Source organism: Colossoma macropomum, unplaced genomic scaffold, assembly GCF_904425465.1.
Source record: "Colossoma macropomum unplaced genomic scaffold, Colossoma_macropomum, whole genome shotgun sequence".
NCBI classification, from domain to species: Eukaryota; Metazoa; Chordata; class Actinopteri; order Characiformes; family Serrasalmidae; genus Colossoma; species Colossoma macropomum.
The window spans coordinates 14,990,747-15,012,789 of NW_023494801.1; the positions used below are offsets into that span (position 1 = coordinate 14,990,747).

The 22,043-nt window shown below is 38.6% G+C and overlaps 2 protein-coding genes across 2 annotated transcripts in view; one reads left to right on the plus strand and one right to left on the minus strand.

The window, feature by feature from the left end:
- The window catches only part of gas7a (growth arrest-specific 7a), a 39,187-nt gene extending 23,570 nt beyond the window's left edge, over positions 1-15,617 (plus strand). The window contains exons 6-10 of the mRNA XM_036589824.1: positions 1,771-1,902; positions 3,360-3,483; positions 8,389-8,468; positions 9,166-9,264; positions 12,320-15,617. Of these exons, the coding sequence (XP_036445717.1) occupies positions 1,771-1,902; positions 3,360-3,483; positions 8,389-8,468; positions 9,166-9,264; positions 12,320-12,433 (549 nt within the window). The 3' untranslated portion in view covers positions 12,434-15,617. The remainder of the gene's footprint in view (positions 1-1,770; positions 1,903-3,359; positions 3,484-8,388; positions 8,469-9,165; positions 9,265-12,319) is intronic.
- Positions 15,618-16,847: 1,230 nt separating this feature from the next.
- rcvrna (recoverin a) lies at positions 16,848-18,523 on the minus strand. The gene is made up of 3 exons (XM_036589888.1): positions 18,068-18,523; positions 17,512-17,623; positions 16,848-17,381 (listed from the first exon to the last, which is right to left on the minus strand). The coding sequence occupies exons 1-3, from the start codon at positions 18,446-18,448 to the stop codon at positions 17,263-17,265; spliced, it is 612 nt and encodes a 203-aa protein (XP_036445781.1). The 5' UTR covers positions 18,449-18,523; the 3' UTR covers positions 16,848-17,262.
- Positions 18,524-22,043: the final 3,520 nt, after the last annotated feature.

Consider the following 22,043-nt stretch of genomic DNA (forward strand, 5'->3'; position numbering starts at 1 on the left):
GTTATCTGAAACTCCAGTTCTGGTTTTGCTTCACTCCTGTGAGAAAATAAACAGAGAGATGCTATCGGAAGCGACATTTTTCATTCATAATATTAGTTAACCTTTTTAACTCCTTGAGACCACCAGTGATTCCAAAATGCACTTAGTTCCAAAATGCAAATAGATGGGTTATGTAATTTTAAACCCTTGTAATAGAAGAAGCTGAAGTCACAATTTTTTTTGTCTACTGAAAGTCGACCAATTTTTCCACAAATCTGGGCTAACAGATGGTATCTCTTCAGTGATCTGCTCTGTAAAAATTATTTTTATAAAATAATACGTCTGTGATAAAACACATTTTCTGTTAATTTGAGGGGAGCTTTTAAAAAAAATATAAAAATAAAAATTTACGTTTATTTGCCTTACGATTTGGTCATGTAAATTCAGATGGAAAAACTAAAATATACTCTGGTCAATAAGAGGTTAAAGTTTAGTTGTCAACAATGTTTTTTATGTATAAAAAAGCAGATGAAGAAAAAAAAGTGGATTCATCAAGTAGCAACAAAGTTATCATTTTCATTCAGTCAGTGCAGCGTGACCCAACCAATTCTGCTAAAATAAACTCAACAACAATTAAAAGCTAAAACTCAAAAGCCGGCGCTGTGTATGTGATAGAGTTCTAGGCTGTGCTTCAGCTCGAAGCTCTGAGCCTTCGAAGGAGCGAACAAACCACAAGCAACAATGATATGAAAAATGGCATTAGTGTTAATGTGTACATTTTCAGAACTTGCCTTTTGTTTTGAAGTTGATTTTTTTGTGGTTCTACCTAGTTTTTTGTGTGAGAAGGCTTTAAGGCTTGGGCACCCCACTCTGGCACAAATGGAAATTGCCCTAGATATTCTGAATGGAGCTGTAGAATACCAGCGATCTTAAATAATGAAAATATCGACATTTATCAGTAAATTTGTCCTGATTCACTGATTTTTCCAAATTGCTTATTGTCCTAGTCCTACGTGTCATACACTTGTCTAGAGATTTCAGCATTGTTTAACTGCAACTGCTAAGAGCAACAGTGGAACAATAACTCAAGTAACTCCAATAAAAACCCAAAGTAGCAAAGTTTGGACAACAGGCATGTCTTGGCTTATTGACTACATTTGGGCTAAGGGGAACATTGTGTAAATTAGATTTTTGACCATATTTTTTCTTTTAGGGAAATAGAGATTAATTCACTGGTGTGGTACTGGTCCATGTTTTTTTTTTTATTTTACCTGAAGAAAATGAAAAAATGGACCTGTTTCAGAGCACTTTCTTTTCTCTGGAAACCCAAGGAAAAAAAATGTGCTTTATCAGGCCACATCATAATTATTGCTGAGGCGGAAACTGTAGTCCAAACACATACCCCCAAAAATAAAGCACAGCCTAGCAGCCCTAGACAACAGTACACACCTCAAATCATTACGTCTGTAGCACTGCTCTTGCAGGCACTTACAAATTGAGAAAGAACACACAAAAAAACCCTGGAATGCCGAACACTGAAGGTACTGCTTGGATTCAGTGCACGTATTTACACACATATTCATAAACATGCATGGATTCAGCAGATCCACTGACATGTACACCTACACACACCAAAACACACATCCTCACAATCTGTCAGGTCTGTGGCTAACAGCACTGAGGGACAGTTGAGTGGGCAGTAGCTGAAAGCTGCTGAGGCGCTGGGCCGGTGGGCAGAGTAATGTGTGGAATCCATCTGTATGCACTGACCGCCACATCTCTGCCTTGCAGCTCCAGAGTGAGGTGGAGAAGCCACTGCTCACATTCAGAGGAGACAACTTTAAGAAGGACATGAAGAAATATGACCACCACATCGCCGACCTGAGAAAACAACTGGTCAGTCGCTATGCGGCCGTAGAGAAGGTATGACTCCAGATGTATCTTTTTTTTTTTAATCTCCACAATTGTCCACTGTTTGTGGATATATGCTCACCCAGATTCACCCAAATGTGCAATACTCATTAGGCACCTGAGATAACTGCTTGGGACCACCAGTGGTTCCAAAACGCACTTCGTCATATTCTTCATAACTTTCTAATTTCATAAGCTACATTCAAAAGGTGGGTGTCATATGAGAGTTGTAACTGTCTTCTTTCCAGTCAAATAGAAGGGTAATGTAATTTAAACTAGCTTTCCATCAAAACACAATAAAACTAGATGCATATTAAATGTGAGCACACAAATGTTTAATTGCAATCTGTATCTGTAGCACAAAAGACCATAAACATAACAAACCATAAAATGCTCAGGAACCTAATCTTTTGTATAAGGGCATTACAGGTAAAAACTGACAGTCATATAATGCTGTATAAAGAATATAAATATAAGCTATAAAATTATGACAACCATTTATCTGATACTGACAGCACATTTAAGGGGTTAAAATTAAAATTACAATCTGTTACAGCATAAATTTACATTTTGCAGCTTTTGATGAACTTGTACAGTGATGGAAAGTCATGTTTTGGGTACACATTTTCCTTTATTTATATTAGTACCTTTTCGCAAATTGAAATGAGCAACTGTTAGCTTAACAGATTGTGCTGTATGCATCACAGCTACCTTGTCGTACTGTATCTGTGCCCAGACTCACTCATCCTCAGCAGATGGTTTGGTAAAGTGCTCTCCTGAACTCATCAGAGTGCCACCTCACGTGTTGCATTAATATTCAGCAGTGTTCAGCTCAGACAGCAAAACCAACCAAATTCATCTTTTACTCTTTGCAGGGAATTAAACAAGCGGGATGACTGACCACCTCCTATTGGATAGTTCTGTTGAAAAATTTCTTTTAGCCTCTTAAATTCCAAGGCCTAATAAATCCTAAGGCTTATTATTTATTGACTACATGGAAAACAATGCACAATCAGTTGTAAACTGTAACTCTAAGTTGAAAGATTAAGGAATGGAAGCTAGGATCTGCTAGCAAGTCCTAGGCATTTAAGGATAATCCTTTTAGGCTTTCATTCAAAAACAAATCTAGGTAACTTTGGACAGTTATGGAAAAATGAGATGCTGGGTGAAAATCCTTAGTAATAATGATAGACTACTGCTGTATGCAAAAGTTTTAACTTTTGCAAATGCCATATTTAATATTTTTTTTTCTCCCAACATATAAACAATAATTGTAAATTCAAATGTGCAGAAATATGTTCAATGTAGAGGATGTGTTCACTTATTTTCACTTAGAACATTAAGAAAACGTCATTTGACCAGGGCGCCCAAACGTTTGCATTTTACTGTAAACAAAGCTTATATGAGGGTAGTTGTAGGTTTTATATTAATGCCTTGTTGTCTTCGGCTTGTTGGTTGTGTGTCTGTAGGCCCGTAAGGCTCTTGCGGACAGACAGAAGGACTTGGAGGTGAAGACGCAGCAGCTGGAGATCAAGCTGAGCAACAAGACAGAGGAGGACATCAAGAAGGCCCGGCGGAAATCCACACAAGCAGGTCAGGGGCCTTAGTGCTCTCGCACATTCTTCTGTCCCCAAGCAAGCAATGTCGCTTTCAATGTGATCATAATCATTAAGCAATAGCTCATAACCCAGCTTGCTGTTTTTGTTTCTGTTGGCCACTCCTAAGGTTTAAGAATTTATTTATGAGCTTTCTGGAAAAACACAAATGAGATGCTGTGTTTGCATTCATACAGTGAGCTGCAGGCATCCTCAAGCATTAAGGTGTTGTGAATTTCTGTCAGTTCTTCTCACTTTCAACCAGTATTGAACCAGCACTGATGAGTGGCCGTGTCTGCTAGGACCTTCCTTCTGTGATCATTAAAATCTCAGGCTGGTCTAGTACTCCTGCACCAGCTGTCAGAAACAGTCCAGCAGACTGCAGTGTAATAAGGACTCCAGCATGCTGTCCTCCACTTCACTGTTCAGCCAAGTTCGTTCTTCGACAACCACAAAACACTTAGAGCTTCTTGAGTTAAGCTCATTGTGAGCTTAATTTAAATATGCTACACAATTTCCTTTGTATAAAGTTCAGTCATTGAGTTAGTAGTTGAGTTAGTGAGAAAAAGTTAGTGAACGGCTCTCTTTAGGTCATTCCACAGCATCTCTAATGGGCTAAGGTTTGGGCTCTGACTGAGCCACTCCAAGAGGCAGATTTTATTTTTTGAAGCTGTTCTGTAGTAGATTTACTTCAGTGTTTAGGGTCATTGTGCTGCTGCATCACCCAGCTTCTACTGAGCTTCAGCTGGTGGACAGCCATCCTGATATAATCTTGTAATATACTGTGATAAAAATGGGAATTCATTTGATTATCACTTGTTGATGGCAATTGGTCCAGGCCCAGAGGCAGCAAAGCAGCCCCAAATCATGATGTACCCTCCACCATACTTCACTGTTGAGATGTTGTTTTCATGGTGGTAGGCAGTGCTCTTTTTACACCATATGTAGTGCTGTGTGTTCTTCCTGAACTTTCATCAGTCCACAAAACATTTTCCCAGTAGCTTCATCAAAGTTCAGGCGTGCAGCAGATTTTTTTTGGAGAGCAGACTCATAAAACAGAAATGTTAACCAATTCCTTCAAGCCTTTAACTCTTACCCTGGGGTTCTTTTTTTACATCACCGAGCATTCTCTGTTGTGCCTTTGGAGTGATCTTTGCTGGGCACCCACTTCTAGGGAGAGTAGAAACAACACTAACTGATGAATACCTATACTATTTGGGATTACTTGGTAACCGTTTCTAGCTTTATGCAAACCAAAAGTTATTGATCGTAGGTCTTCTGAGATCTCTTTTTTTGCGAGGCAAGTTTCACATCAGCATATGCTTCTAGTAAAGATCAAACATGAGTAGTTATCAGTAGTCAAAGTACTTCTAACCCACACCTCCAATCTCATTTCTTTAATTGGATTCCAGGTTTGCCAACTTCTGACTCCAGTTAGTTTTTGTCGAAGTCATTAGCCTGCTTTGTTTCCACCCTACACTGTGGCTGTTTGAGTGATGTATTCAATATGGACAACAACAGCACATTATTTTTGTGTTATTACTTTAAACAAATTGTGTTTGTTCTTTATTGTAACTTAGTTGAAGAACATATTTTAAGACATTTTTTACATAAATGCAGGTCATTCCAAAGGGTCCACGTACTTTTTTTGCCACTGTATATCACTATAACTAAGCGGTTGCCCTGTCATCAAGAGTTCATCCCTAGTGGTGCCACATGTGTCCGAGACTGGGAGTCCAAGAAAGCACAATTGGTCTCACTCTGGGTGGGAAGCATGACTCTCACTCTCCTCTTATCACTTAGCACGATGCTAGCCAACACAGGCATCTGTTAGCAGATGTTAGCTCCTTCAAGTATGTCAAGCTGTCCAGTATTGTTGCATTAGTGGCAGTTCAAAGAAGATGTGGTGCTGCTCATATGACTTGAAGGAAATGAGTCTTTTTACATTCACTTGCAATAAAAGTAAAGAACATTTTGCCTTTGCTTGTAAAGCTACCACAGTAGCATTGTGTAATGGAGAGACCTCTGCGGTCTCCAAACTGGCAATGACTAAATTAGAGAGAAAAAAAAAGTTTGCAATAATAATGTACGAGTGAAAAGTGATTTGCAATAATAAAGTAATAAACCCATGCATCCTGAGTATGAGTAAACATCTAACAAACCAGAAACAGTATGTTATGATTGGACTGTTTTGTTCTCTTATCTCTTAAAAATAACACCAAAAGGAATTATGCAGTATTGTAAACATTAACCGAAGAGAAACCACATTTCCACAAAGAAATGTAGTTTTTATGTATTTTGAACTTTTCTTTCAAATCTAAAGCAGCCAGCAAATGACATGTATCGTGGGTCCTGCATGCCATGTGCAAAGTGCACTAAATAGAAGTTAAAAAACTAAAATCAAACTGCTTTTCAACAGAGATGCCACTATTTAATGGAACAGAATAATGTAACACTTTGTGTGTTGTCTGTGAATGTTGTCTATCAGTATAAATCAGTATAGGCAATATATTGCACAGCACTGAATGCAGTTGCAATTAATGTCTACGTTTTTTTCAGTTTTGCATTTATTGTGCTGGAGACTTCATTCTACCCTCACTTCCCTCTCCTCCTCTCATACTATCATCCACGCTCTATCAGGACAGCTTTGCCTCTGAAATAAGCCCAGCATCACCCTATGCTCCTTCTTTAGCATTGCATAAGCAGCTTTTTCCGCAGGCTGCTCTAGCGTGGAGCACAAATTGCCTGCCATTGTTATGCAGTTAGGTTGGGGAAGAGTTTCAGCCGCTGTTTGGAGAAGGGGTGAGAGGCGTGACGGGCAGGCCGAGCGAAAGCCCCTGCGTGGGGGCAGAAAGTGCCTTGGCCGAGCCCCAGGATCCCGCGCTTAAAAAAGGAGCCAGTTCCCGTTGGATCTAGACAGCAATGGAAATTGGAGGTCCAGTGTGGTGATCTGTGTTTTTATGGTGGGATAATAGCCCCAGTGGGCTATTAAAGACAGTCCAGCACGCTAAGCTTCTGGCCTCACCGTGCGAGTGGTATCAATGCTGGATTTGTCCTGCACTGGCCACTCACTCATCCTTAACGTGAGAGGAACTCAACAACCCACAGGATGCGGTTCACAAAGCTCTAAACTGCGTGACGCATTGTGGGAGAGTATTTTCCCAGAGTCCGCGTCCAGGCAGAGGACATAGAGTCCACTAGCCGGACTGACGTACAGGCATTGAAGAGTACCATGCTGGTGCTTGGTTCTCTGCCTCATAGGGTGACATGCCTTATGCAGCACACCAAATGTGTGAATCAGGTTCTTGCACAGCCACATAGTCTGTGGAGGGAATTTCAAGTAAAAGTCAGGAAAAATACAGAGAACAACCTTTATTTTATTATTTGCTCAAAGTTGACATAAAGAAAGTTTTTTTTATTATTGTTTAAGAAGCAGTGCATCAATGGAGCTATTTAAAAGCTCTATCTGAGGGACAGGGCTACAGTCGCAGATTCTATCATAGCAACATACAGCATACAAGCAGCTGGGCTTTAGGGTAGAAATACGGATGGCTACAAAGGGTCAGACAGGGAAAATGTGTTAGTGTCATTAAAAAAAATTGTGGTATTAATCATTTAACATGTTATTAATGAGTTTACTATGACACCACTTGTTTAAAAGCTCTAATTAAATACTACACAGGGCTAAGTTTCCCAAAAGCATCTTTGCACAAAGATGATTCTTAAATGGTAGAGCAAGCATCACACTGAACACTGAATTAGTGTGGCTCAGATAAATACACATTGGTTTCAAAACATAAGATTGCTAAGTAGCATGTCCTTTTGCAAATTAGTGATCCGAGCAGTAAACAAAACAGAAAGACATGGGATGCACCCAGGTGCCTGGTTTTAGTCACTGGCAGTGGTTTCCATAAAACATGGCAAACAAGAGACCCTCAGAAGAGACTGAGTGGCCTATTGGTTTTAATTTTCAAGATAGTATTTTGAATGTTAATGTTTTATTTATTTGCTTTACTGCATTGAAATCGTTACAGCCTTAATGCATAGTGCAATATGTCTGCAGTAACTGTAGTTCACTTGCATTTAACTGTATCTACCAAGTGGTATTATGAGTGTTTGTTACTACCAATAACTGAGCACTCTATCCTGTTTACGCTTTGAATAACAAACAATAGAAATATTGCCCAGTGTTATTTAGCTATAGCTATATGTAATACAGGTGGTTTTAACTAGAGTACTGTTAAAATAATACATACCAAATCTTGTTGAATACCAGCTCTCCTTCAGAACAACACACTAGGTTGCATATTTCATTGCGCTGAGGTTCCATCCACCTTTTTTTGTTTTCCTGCTCTCTCTCTCTCTCTCTGCCTCTCTCACGAGTCACACCTACACACAATTCGCTTTAAATCAGTGGGAAACATCAGATATAGTTATGTGTTGCCTACCCTCTGTCACTTATCACTTTTGCCCCAATTACTGAGGAAAATGTCATTAAAACCACGGCCTCATTTCCATATAGATTGAGATGTCACTTTATTTCTAGGGTTCAATATTTTGTCTTTTGCGTCATATCGCTTTTCATTTTGCATTACTTGTAAAGCCAAATATAAATCCTTGCTGATAATTCCGCTCAGCGAGAGCCGTGCTGCCAGGCTTCCACACTAAAAAATGTTTTTTTTTACTTTGAAAATGTGGAATGCTCTGACAAAACTGATTTATGGGCTGGGACTGCCCCCTACTGGTTAAAGAAGCTCTGTACCTGTGACTTTGTGCACTGTAGGTGTTATACTAGCATTTCTCATCTCCAGTTCTGTAATCCACCTCCACTGCACAGGTTTGTGTTCTTCCTGCTATAGATATCTGAAACATCTGCTCTTGCCTCTGCTTTTGCCTGCAATAGGTGATGACCTTATGCGCTGTGTGGACCTCTACAATCAGGCCCAGTCCAAGTGGTTTGAGGAGATGGTTACGACAAGTTTGGTAATAAAAATATTCTGACACTGCTACACAGTTTTAGTCGTCGTCACATGTTTTTTTTCAAATCTTTATCCCCTTTCATATTTACAGAGATGTCTTAAATTTCTAATTGTATCAATAATCCTGTATAAGCCTAAAAAAATCTTTAATTAGGACAGAAAAATCTTTAATCTTAAAAAAATCTTTACATCACATGAGCTTTTTAAAGAACTGTTTGGGAACCATGTAGTAACCTTCATTTTTTAGAGTCATGGTCAGTTTTTATACAGATTTTATACAGAAAGCTTCTTTATCCTCATACATCTTATTTACAAAAGTTCATTAAAGAATAATACATTAAAAGTTTCTTTAGGGAACTAAAAATAGTTCTATGGCAGTGGTGCTCAATCCTGTTCCTAGAGATCTACCATCCTGCTGAGTTTAGCTCCAACCCTAATCTAACGCACCCGATCTATTTAATGAAGGTCTTCAGAGGTGTCTGAACATTAGAGCTAGGTGTGTTGGACCTAAAATCTCCAGGATGGTAGATCTCCAGGACCAGGGTTGAACAACCCTGTTCTATGGCATTGAAAGAACCCCTTTTTATGGCATTCGGTTCCTTTATTTTTTAAGAAGTTTAAGAGTCTAATTATAGGTTTAAGAGTCTTACAGTTAATTCCCAGTTATCTGCATATCAGCCATTTCTTCTTGTTCTCTGCAGGAGTTGGAGAGGCTTGAGGTGGAGAGGGTGGAGATGATTCAGCAGCACCTCCGTCAGTACACTACTCTGCGCCGTGAGACAGACATGTTCAACCAAAGTGTGAGTAGTAGTAGTAGTACTGTCCCTTCCTAGGACAATTTGCTTGCAGCATAATTAAAAAGACATGACATAATACATAACATCACAACATAAACATCATATACAACATATATAATCCCAAGTTATATACATTACATTATATAAATCACAAATTCACACATTCAACTCTCAGTTTAACACTGATAGTAGTAAGAACCCTTAGAATGAAAGAGACTTTTGTACACATTTTTAAAATGTTTTGGCTTGTTTGGAGGAGGGGGGGGGGCGCTCATTATCACAGGTTTGTTTTCATACAGTCATATGTTGCCTGTGTGTGCACAATTTGTCCAAACTTTCACGGCAAATGGACCCAAACTTAAGTGTGAAAATGCCCTAAAAAACTAAAAAGCTTAGTAGCGAAGCAGCAGGAAGGATATACCTTTTGTCCATCATCCTCCTGCACAGCGCACACCAGCCTCCACGTTAAGTTGTCGAGTCTTTAACTTCTTCGTCACAATCTGCTACTCAGCTTCCTTCAACAAAGTCACGGAGGTGTGAGAAATTATATACTCAAATATGGTATCTCTTTTTAGAGAGCTTTAGAGAACCCCAAACACATGAAAGATCTCCCGCAGCACATTCATTAATAGCTGATAATGATGATCAGCATTCAGCTTAAGGTAATAATGCAGTGGTCTTATACAGAATGGGTTTAAGTGACTTCCAGTAAAATCCTGATTTAGGTCATTGAAGTCTTGAGTAATGGCACTTATCGTTTGCAGCATTTAGCCATATGCTGTTCTTTATGGTAATGGTGCACGGTGTGTGTTATTTGCTGATCTGATACTGGAATTACAGATGATTATTACAAACAATCATTTAGTGTCCTATTTTTAGCTTGTGCACGCACCAATACACATATACACACTAGTGATCTCTTAAACTTACACGAATAGATAGAGTAGTGGATAATGACACAGCCTCAAATATGGGACTCCAAGGTTTGATTCTTTGTCTGCTAAATAATCTAAAATATGTACATAAAGTGATAGAAAACATTGACATAATTATTGGTTATCATATCAGTCCAGAAATTACACCTCATAGTTACAGGCTCTCATGTAATATTGGAAAAAGATTTGCAAGAAGATTTTTTTCCCAGTGTTATCCACACTACCACCAAGTTGGGCAGCCTTCATCTGTATGATGCAAGATCACTACTATAACAGATGTTACATTTAATTACCTCTCTCTCTGGCAGCCACTCCGTTTGGACACGTCTCCTAACAGTTTGCATGTATAATTGTGACACAGAGACTGCATAACTAATCATAAGTAACTCTCCCTAGAGTTCCATCATCCTGCTGATGCCTGAAGCTTCCAGTATCAGGTCCTGACCTACTGGCAGATCCAGCATTTCTTAGCCTGTGCAAAACCAAGCAGCCCACCAATCGAGCAAGGCATTAGTCACGATCCTGTGACTGATCCTGTTACTGAAACTACAAGCACTAAATCTTTTACCTTGGGCTAAATGCGTTAGCAAATCCTGCTGCTTAGCATTTTGACTGTGCCTGGTCACTAGGGCGGCTGAGCAGGGGGAGAGTGAACACCTGCCACAGGGCTGTGGGTGTGTACGAGTGAAAGCTGCAGATTTAACCAGCGGCTGGCAGCCAACTCCAAGAGCTGTGTGCCGTAACAAACACTAGCGCAGAAGCCTGCTGCAATTACGCATTGGCATGCTCTCTCAAAACAAGACGACAGGCTGAATGAGCACTCTTTCCAGCACATGGTCAAGTCAATTGCCAGATCAGGAAAAATGTTTTAACCCGTAGAATTCTAAGGATCCATTGGAGGGTCACAGAATTCACAATTCCTCATAGTCTACTCATACAACCAGCATATTAATTATAATCAAAACTTAGTTATAGTTAATGCTTAGTGTCAGACTCACACATATATTAATTGTGCTTTTGTATCATGTTGGTATGTCAATTTTGGGGAGTTTAAAATGGAGACAAACAATGTAAGGCTTTATGTGAGGCAGTTAAGGCTTTTGTATTACTTAATACTGTTTGCCAATGCATTTTAACACATAGCAAAAATGTCATCGAATCTTGACTTAAGAATGAAAATTTGGATCGGACCTGAAAATATTGCTAATCTGTACATGCTTTTAGAGGCTAACAGGGCTATTCAACTTCAGCTAGAATCCTATTACTGACCCTGGGTTTTGTAATGGCAGGTGGTTCATTGAATCGTTGATATAACTGATCCAGCTCATCAGCCAAGTGCGAAGCCTCAGTGAGTCCTCAGGGTTGCAGTTGAGAAACATGATTCTGTGATGCAATTTAATGGGCTAACATCACAAAAAACACATTTTCTTCACTTTTTTGAAATTAGAGTTTGATGTGTTAATGTTGGTAAAGTTTTAAAACATGTCGCTTACTCCCCAGTCTATACACTTTAAATATGAATATTGAATGAGGCAGAATACAAGGCAAGGCACCAGAACAGAGGTCATTTACATGTACGTATAGTCATATGCAAAGGTTTGGGCATCCCTGGTCAAATAAGTTAACACATCATCTACAGAGACCACACTTCTGCATATTTTAATGCACAATTACAGTTTATTTGCTGAATTTAATATGTTTAACATATTGGGGAAAAATGGGCTGTGCAAAGTTATAGCATATTTCAAACTTACGTATTATTTTTTCCCAGTATGTCAAACATTTTAATTATTTTCAACGTGTTAAACTCTGCAAATATATTGTGCACTACAATTAGCAGAAAAATGTCATACTTACGTTTGTTCCCTGTACAGAATGGGTTAACATATGTATAATTTCACTGGAGGTGTTCAGACTTAAAGGTGCAGTAACAGCTCATTTAATTGTAATGCAGTGGTTCTTAAACGAGTTCTCAAGAACAAATGTAGGAAATGGGACCAGTGATTACAGAAACCAGGACTGGAAATGGGATTCAAGCTCTAGAGTTGAATATCTCTATTTTAGGTAGTTGATGTGGTTAATACAGTTTTCCACTGTACCAAAGTCTAAATGGTGTGTTGTAGACACTGGAGCCAGTGGACCAGCTCCTCCAGAGTGTGGACCCAGCCAAAGACAGAGAGCTGTGGGTGCGGGAGCACAAGACAGGAGATATGAGACCTGTGGACATGGACATCTAAAGGACACAGACCTCAGAACAGCAGAAACACACACACACACACTACACCCAAACTATCCAAGTCTACCTGTCTGTCTATCTGTCTACCACAGTACTCCAAGTTCTCGGCCAAAGCCATACAGATCTATCTCTTGAACCACCATTTGAATTGCCCCATAGGTTTCTATGGACATATATAGGACAGATCAGTGGCGGAGTGCATTAACATCCTCTACACAGCACCATGTACTTTGTTGCCTGAATATGAAGCCACTAGTACTGATCAACACGTAATGATCTCTGTATTTCAGTAACAGTTTATATCTGATAATAGTGTAGGTATAACTGCTTGTGCTTAGAACAAGCACAGTACAGTGAGTTTGTTGAAAATTGAGTTTGTTTCAGTTAAGTTCAGTCAGGCACATAACCGTCATTTTAATTATACACACATAAACACTTCACAGACGCATATATTTGCATAGTCTTGAAAATGGAAGCATACATAATTATTTCTGTAGAACTTAAAAGTAACTTATAAGTCACCCATCTTGATGTTCAAAACTGCTCTCAACATGAAGACTAGCTGCACTTTGAGAAAAACAGCAGTCTTGATCTAAATAACCAGCATGATCCCTCAACATTTGTAAAGTTTGTGGAAAAAAATATTCTACTAATATTCTATTCTATAGCGTCATTATATAGTTAGATTGTTAAATCTGTATTGTAGTCAAAAAAGATTTTATTGCAATGAGGAATGCAACAAAGTTTTTACTACATTCACAATCAACGTACAGCTAGAACACGAACTCTTGGTAAAAATTTCAGCCTTCCTGACAAATGAAAATCCTCAGCAAAATGCATTATCTAAGTATGGATATGATATATTTTCATATTTTTGCAGATTTGTTTTTGCAGAGAAGCATGCGGTTCTCAAAAATGCAGAATCTCAGTGATGAATAGTTCTATTTCGTCTATGAAAAGATATTTGTGTAATATAAAAAACATGAAAACTGCCTTGACACTGGCATTCAGTCCATTGACTATGTTCATAGAGTCTGTCTCAACAAAATACTGCACTCATAAGCCCGATCGTATGATTTCTCCTCAAGCGAAGCCAAGAAACCTCTTTATGCAGAACATAATCAGCCCTGTGCAGCATCCCAATCTCATCCCGCTTCCATTCCAAGTTCAATTGTAGGAGTTATCAGAGCATGTATCAAAGGTGAAATTATATGGCTGAGCTCTAGTCTTAGCGTAAATCTGAGGTGGATCAGATGTGACTTTATGATCATTTGTATTGATGTACACCTTTTAGTGCCTAAAGGTAAATTGCCTTGGAATGTCCATTATATATTCTGTTTAGTGTTTGTATATAGTTGTAAATATGTGTTTTTTTTTGGTTTTTTTTTTTGAGTCTGCAAATGTCATCATAAGCACATTCCACCAAGTGCTTGTCTCCTTGTGTCTTTCAGTTTGTACTGAAATTCTAATGCGTGTTTACAGATTGAGAGCTTACTTAAACATTTTTACCTTCAGATCAGGTTACAGAAGGCAGCTGAACACAGGATAAGTAATTTGGATCAAATTGATAAACTTAATTTAATATTACTTTTCTCGATGTTTACATGCTAATAATAATGAGGACTACAGATTGGATATGAAGCACATGGCAATTCAAAGCACAGAAAAGCTGTTCCAACTTGTTTCAGAAAAAAAAAATTCTATTTCTAAAAATGTTTTTTACTTTTTTACAACTACACCTTACACCAGATGTGTTCAGGTGAGGAGGACCTGTTTAAAAAGGTGAATGATATAGACTATAATCCAACACACAGTACTGTGCAAAAGTTAGAGCCCATCCTTTCATTAATTTAACTTCCAGTCAAAATTTTTATTCTCTTTTTAGTCTGTTTAACAGAAAATTATGCTTTCAGTTTTTCAAAGACATCTGCAGGGATATTTTTCCATGCCTGCAAAGTTCAGTCTTAGAAGTTGGTTGCATTTTCTGCTTTCCACTGTCTAAGTAATTACGTACACATTCAGTGGTGTTGAGCTCTGGGCTCTGCACATCCTTTCAGACTTATAGCTTGAGTTGTCTTCTCTCAGTGAAAAGATGGACAGAAACACCTGTGGATTTCTTTCAGATCTAAAGCAAGAGTAGAGCTTGACTGAGACGAAAACTCTACTGTTCGTCTGATGGTGACAGTTTTGTTGGTCTACCAGGTCTTGCATGGTGGTTAGGAGTCCCATTTCCTTATATCTTAAACAGTTTTTGAACTCCAGTTTTGGGAAGTCCTTCTTTTTAATTGATTTCCCTTTGACTTTCCTTATCCTCTCTGCAAGCTGATTATCTTATATTTAATCTTATATTTAATAAATACTTAATGGATGTTTTGACTAGAAATGAACCCCTTAAATGGCTAGGGCCCACTGGTGAGCCCTAGTTTTATTATACATTTCTCTAACCCAAGAATAGCTCAACCAGTTTACACTGAAGATCCTGTAGTTACTGGATAATTAGCCTTAGTATGTAATAAGCCTGGTATTTTAAAGGGGTTAAATACATATAAATGACGAGTGGGGTTTCTGGCTTTTGCACAGTATTGTAGTCGACACTGTAATAAACTAAACAAAACCAAACAAAAAACAGGCACAAATCTCCAGTGGGTAGGCAAGCTGCTACTTTGGAGTGCATTTATTGGTGGTGTGCGTTACTCTCTTGTTGTAGAGCTATAAAATCATGCAGGGATTCTAGGCATAATGGGATTGTATGAGGATGATATACATTAAAATCGCCTCACATAAGGAACACAAATAAAAAATCATTTTCAGGTAGTACACTGAACTTATTTTTACTAAGGTTATTTTCTACTAACGACCATCCCTCTCTTGCTTAACATTGGGTGTAGCTGGTTAACCTGTCTGCAGTTTCGCATGTAACGGCCGTCTCGTTTCCCGAATTACACGTGGCATAAATTGTGCTTATACTTCACGTCAATGATGTGCATTCTGTGTATAATGAGAAGTTGTTAAGTTGAATGTCCTTGTGTGTAACTAAATCCCTTTTATATGATATTGTAATTGTTGTTTTATCTGCTCTCAAGTTAATGGTCCCCATTAATACGACATGTTTATGGAATCGTCATGTTTATGTTCAGTATGCCCAGGAAATGACTACAGTGTCTAAAATAAATTAAAAAAAGAGATTTATTTTAAACTACATTTTATTTCCCATCACATCAACAGGATCCCACACTCTTCGGGCTCTAAGTAGCACCTCGTGTGTGCACGTTTGTCAAGTGTGTCTCCCTTCAGGCTAATGACCCAGCCAGTTTGATTGGAGTGGACTGATCCCTTTAAGCAGATGAAACGTAGCCTTTTGGCTCCATCTCTCCTGGGGTCAGTTGCAATTCCACCCCACCCCACCAGAGCTCGAGCCATTGGCTCAGTGTTCCATCCCTGAAACCAGGCCATGTATTAGGCTGAGCCAAAGACAGCCTTGGATGGCTTTAAGAAAGAGGTAAGCTCATGCTTTTCTCACCATTCCCCAAAGCCTTGGCAATGTGCAGTGACAACACGACAAAGATACAACAGGGGAAATGAAAACTGCACCTGTAATGCAGGATTTCACTTTTAGAGCTGTTGCACAAAGAACATTGTGGAGAACTGTTGTAACAGGCAAGACCATCAAATACATGTTGTTCCTAAACTATGATTGTTGTAGTATAAGATAGATAATGTTTTGTTAATATATCTTTTGATTTGCTCATAAAATAGCAGTAACTAGTTAAACATGCAATACATGCCGGACAAATAAATAAATAAATGATAATAAAAAATATATCCAAAAATGCTCTAAGCATTCACAGACAGTTGGTCAGTTTTAAAAGCATGGAAATCTCTAAAGAGCCTATTCTTGCACACACATCAGTAGTACATTATTTTCTCTCTTGAACAAGCTAAAATGTGTACAGGAATAAATCGTTAATCGTTAGCAATAACAGATAGTGGTCTTTACCAATAAGCAGTACTGAAACAGTGATGGAAACAGACAGCTGCAGCTGGTAAATACAGTATAATACCTCTTAAAGATTGAAGAAACCGTCCATGGAGTAACTATGTAAAAGGCAAAACAAAGTCATGTGACTGAATGGCAGCAGTAGTAGTCGTGCGTTTAAACTGTGAGCCTACTGCGTATTTGCTGAGCATAAATAGGTGCATTAAATGAGTACAGCCCCCATGCTCCAGACTATGTGGCCACCTGAAGACCCTGTACAACTCACTTAGAAATACAATAAAAAGGTATGTTATATGCACATTTTATCCTGTAAACAGTTCAGTTCCAACATTTAAAGAGCATAGATGGTTCCTAAATGCTGACTTGAACCCAAGTCCACGCTACAGCCCTGAGAACAAGGGACCAGAAGAGAACCACTTGGCCCTGGAGGATTTACCTACCCTGACCTTCAGATTTTAAGAGGATTGATTACGCTAGAGAGGGATTGTTAACATGAGCCTAATTCCTCTCATCAGAAGCTCTTTGCCTTACTTTCTTGCCACTGTAACCGAATGGGTGGTGAATATGAATGAGGCATCAGTGGTCAATAAACTGATCTTCAAATCAAGAAACGCCTGATTAGCTCAGGCTGTGTATGGCTATACATTGGCTAGGAGTGGCTTGTGGGAGAAACGTGGTTGAGTCATGTCCGTGCACTCTGGTCCGTCATAACTCTGCTTTGTGGACAAACAAAAGGTCCTCTAGAGTCCAAGAGTGTCTGGGTAGCATAGGAGGTTAGGTGTGTAAACAGGAAATGTGCTGTGAACAGTCTCATGGGAAAGTGGGCTTGGATGTTACTGCTTCTTCTCCTTCAGTTTGTCCTGAATCTTCTTTGGCTCGTCAAACTGTATCAGCCTCAAAATGTCTTTGTTGTCCATCACTCCCTGTATGAACTCCCCTTCTGCAATCTTGTCTGTGAGGCCAATAAGAAATGCAGAGTGTGAGAACATCATATATTGCTGATAATGATTATACTACTTAATAATAATGATCTAATTTTTTCTTGTATTTTTCCGGTTTGGACCATGAAAAAATTGAATTACCATTTTCTTTCTTTTGGAAAAAGTTCCATATTTTGTCTGCACGCTTTTCTGGTGTGTTCTCGTCCTCTGGAAGGTTTTTCTGATCCTCAACAGGAATCATATTAAATATTGCCTATATTGAGGAAGAATCAAGAATTAATATCAGAACTGTCATTTGTTATAAATTGACTCATAAAAAGCTTAACTCCACCTAGAAGACTTGCACAGTCAGGAGGTATAATCCATCTTAAGCTCCTTTAACCATGTGGTCAAGTTTGACATACCGGTTAAATATCTAGTAAACAGCTCATACTTGCATAGATTAAAATGGCCTTAAGTGATCTAAATTCAAAACAGAAATGGCCCTACATTCTTATCAAAGTACTTCTCAATCGTATGTTTTAAAGGTATAAATGTAATGAATTGTATCTAAATATAAAAGCCTAAGTTTCCCTAAGGGTGCACTGTCTTTTTGACCACACATCTGTATGTAGAAATTTACTGTTAGTATTATTTATCTGTTTTATGAATCCAGAAGATGATCAGTAGAAGATGTTTTATTAGTCTGAGTACACACCTTGACAATGTCTTGGACCTCGTTCTTGCTGATGGTTCCATTACCGTCAACGTCATACAGAGCAAAAGCCCACTCGAGTTTGTGCATGGTTTTGCCAGAGGAGGTGAGGTGCAATGCGATGATGTATTCCTTAAAATCCAGCGTGCCGTCTGCGTTGAGGTCAAAACTGCGAAAAACATGCCGTGCATACTCGGTGGGATCGGCATTGGGAAAGAAGCTGGCATAGATGCCTTCAAACTGCTCCTTGGTAATGCGCCCACTTGGACATTCTTTAAGGAAGGTGGTGTACCAGGCAGACAGCTCGGCCTCCGAGTATTTGGTGTTCATTTTTAGGTCCTCCAGAATCTCCTTGGACAAAGCGCTGCTCTTGCTGTTGCCCATACCTTCAAGATGTTCCTCAGATAGGGGAAACTGTCCAACTACTTTTGCAACTCTCTATCTCTTTCTCTCTCTTTCTTTCTCTCTCTCTCTCTCTCTCTGTCTCTCTGTCTAACAACAGTGAATCAGTAGTACTGTGGAGGCGTGCTACGCTGGTCTTGGCTGGACACTCAGCTAGGTCTAAGTCTATATCTTTTGGCCTGCTCCCCTGACAACTCCAACTCCACTAAGTGCTGAATGGGATTATGGATATCTCTATTTAAACCCAGGCAGGCTCTCTGCGAGATTAATTAGTTACGTCACACAACTCTGACATCAGATGCGACAAGTTGCGCGCTAAGATGATGTGTATGCTGTGCCCTGTGTTTCAACTTAGTACTGTAACAGCATAAAATAGGCCAAACAGCCATGTTTATATTGTATAATATGCAAGGAACAGAACAGATAGTAGTAGGTCACCACAGTTTAACCATCATTTCCCCCTGTAGATAATGCCATTATGGTGTGGATGGCTACAAAAGGTTTCTTAAGAAATTTCACTACTTCATTCGCCTCCTATGTACACAAAACAAGAAAATACAAAATTGTGGAGTTAGAAGGTCTTTGTCAATCTCGAGAGCAAACCCTGAAAAATAAATACTCAGCGCATGTTGAAAAAGAACTGAAAATTGCCAGAGCTGAATTAAATGATCTGCTACGTAGAAAGGTGGAGTTTATCTTGCACAGAGTAAGGCAGAAATATTATTTTAACGGATCTAGGCCAAGTAAAATACTTGCACTCAAATTGAAGCAGAGTGAACACCAGGCTACTATTGACGCCATCTGTTCACCATGTAAAGGATTGGTTTCTGAACCTAACGACATAAATGATGCTTTTAAATTACACTTTTCTGACTTTTACAAACCCATTGCCAATTTTGATATAGATACATGTCAAGTATTTCTTCAAGAGATAGATCTTCCAAAGCTAACAGCTAGTGAATCCAAACAACTTGGCTAGCCGATAACACTTGAATAATTACACATAGCACTTAAGACTTCAAAAAAAAGAAAAACCCCAGGAATTGATGGTATTCCACCAGAGTTACTTTTGCATTTCTGGGATGTTCTTGGGCCAGTCCTACATAAAGCCATAAACTCAGCAGCTGAGAAGGGATATTTTGAAAAACAAATGAACATTACCCTAATCTCCCTAATACCAAAAAAAGGGAAAGATCCCACTAGATGCTCATATTATAGACCAATTTCCCTAATTAATTCAGATATTAAATTATATTCAAGAGTCTTGGCATTACACTTACGGAAATACATAGGTAAACTTGTTCAACCTGATCAAGCTGGTTTTATACCAAATTGCTTGGCTACAGATAATATATGGCGTTTATTCCATATTATAAACGAGACCAAACAGCAGGAAAGCCCATGTGCAATATTATCCTTAGATGCAGATAAAGCTTTTGATCATTTAAACTGGAAGGTGCTAGAGAAATGTGGGCTTGGCGGAAATTTTATTAACATGATACGTGTAATCTATTCAAATCCTTCAGCAGTTGTAGTAACCAATGGTCTACACTCTCAACCGTTCAATATCTCTAGAGGAAGTAGACAAGGGTGCCCTCTTTCGCCAATGTTGTTCGCCCTCTCACTAGAACCTCTGGCACAGTATATCAGACAAAATGAAATCTGCTATATTTCAATTCAACAACATAAACATGCAATATCTCTCTATGCTGATGACATTTTATTGTATATTTCCAATTTTGAATCTATGATTAATTGGATTAAATCCTGTCTTCTCCCTCTTAATAAGAAAGCCAAAGAAATTCAGACATCACCAGCATTGGTCTCATTAATTCCTGTAAAGTGTCAGATTACTTATCTCGGGATTGACATAATGGCCTGTCTGCAAGGTATTCTTGATACAAATTATGGTAAAACTCTGACGGAAATTCAAAATGATACAGCTAGGTGGGCAAATATACCATCTTCATTACAGTCTAGAATTGCGACCATAAAAATGAATATACTGCCACGTATTAATTTTTTAAGTACAATGATTGCTCTGTCATCGCCGGTAATCTGGTGGAAAAAGTTTGATTCAGTAATTCGCAAGTTTATTTAGAACAGCAGGCAACCTAAAATGAAATTAGGTACATTGTGTTATTCTAAAATGAAAGGAGTTTTATCCTTACCTAATTTTATAATGTACCATAAAGTTGTCCAACTCTGTGCCTTAAAGGTCTGGTTTGACCCACTCTCTCATGTTCCATGGAGACAAATTGAGGAACAGTTAAGTGTGCCTATCAGACTTCAAGATGTATTGTTTTCCGGATTGTCCATAAAATTCTGTTTGCTAAACTTTGGTCCCATTATGACCAACACTATCACAAATTTCAAAGCCGTGGAAAAATATCTTGGTTACCAAGGTCATTTACAAACCCCACTTTGGCATAATAGGAATATAAAATCTGGTACCAAACCTTTTACACCGGAGCAATGGAGAAGACAGAATATTAAAACTCTTGATGATGTATTTAATTCAGAGGGGATGTTAAGCTTTGAAAATTTAGTAACAAACTTTAATATACCAAGATCTTCCTTCTTTTTGTATTTACAATTACATTCAGCCCTTAAAGCATACGGAATTCCATGGGGAACAGGCCTCAAGCCACATCCAATTTATAGCTGGGTCGTTAATGCGCCACCACATGGTCTTGTATCAACTATATATTCTCACCTTACTGAAACGTTGTATAAGAAGCTCCCAATTCAGTCTATCTGGGAAAAGGAACTTTCAATTGAATTAACAGGAATCTGTTAATTCAATTGATTGGAACATAGTATGGCAAAATATATTTCATGCATCAAAGAACCCCAATCATCAACTGATCCATTTTAAATATTGTCATAGGTTATATTGGACACCACGAAAACGCTTTCTTGCAAAAACTGCAGTACATCCCTACTGCAACTGTTGTCCACAACAACCAATGGGAACTTTTTTGCACATGGTGTGGGAATGTGGGGATGTTAATGACTTCTGGATAAAGGTTACTACCATATTATCTGCTCTGGTTGGACAAGAAATTCCCGTGGATCCAGCTGTATTATTGCTAAATGATGACTCCAATTTAAACTTAACAGACAAACAAAGGAAGATGTGGCTCGCTGGTTTAACATTGGCTAAAAAAATTATTGTACAGAGGTGGCTTCACCCACATAATCTAAGTGTACGACATTGGCTATTTCAACTGCATGACATAGTTATGTTAGAATTGGCCACAGCTAGGATTAATAAAGTTAAAACATCTACTCTTGAGACATGGAAACAGATTTGTTGTGATGTGACAAAAAGATTGGAACAAAGGCTATGAGGTACATCTTGTAAGCTAACATTCTTTTTTCTCTCTTTTTTATTTTATTTTTGAGATGTCATTCTTTGCACTAAATCTTACTTAGTAAATAGTATAAAGTATATACAGGAAATAGGGATGGATGGACCAGTGGGACGGGGAGGGATGGGGTGGTAAGGGGGTTGTTTTGATCTCCTGCAGCTCTGTAATGTTGTGATAAAATGCTGCTTGATTAACAGGAAACA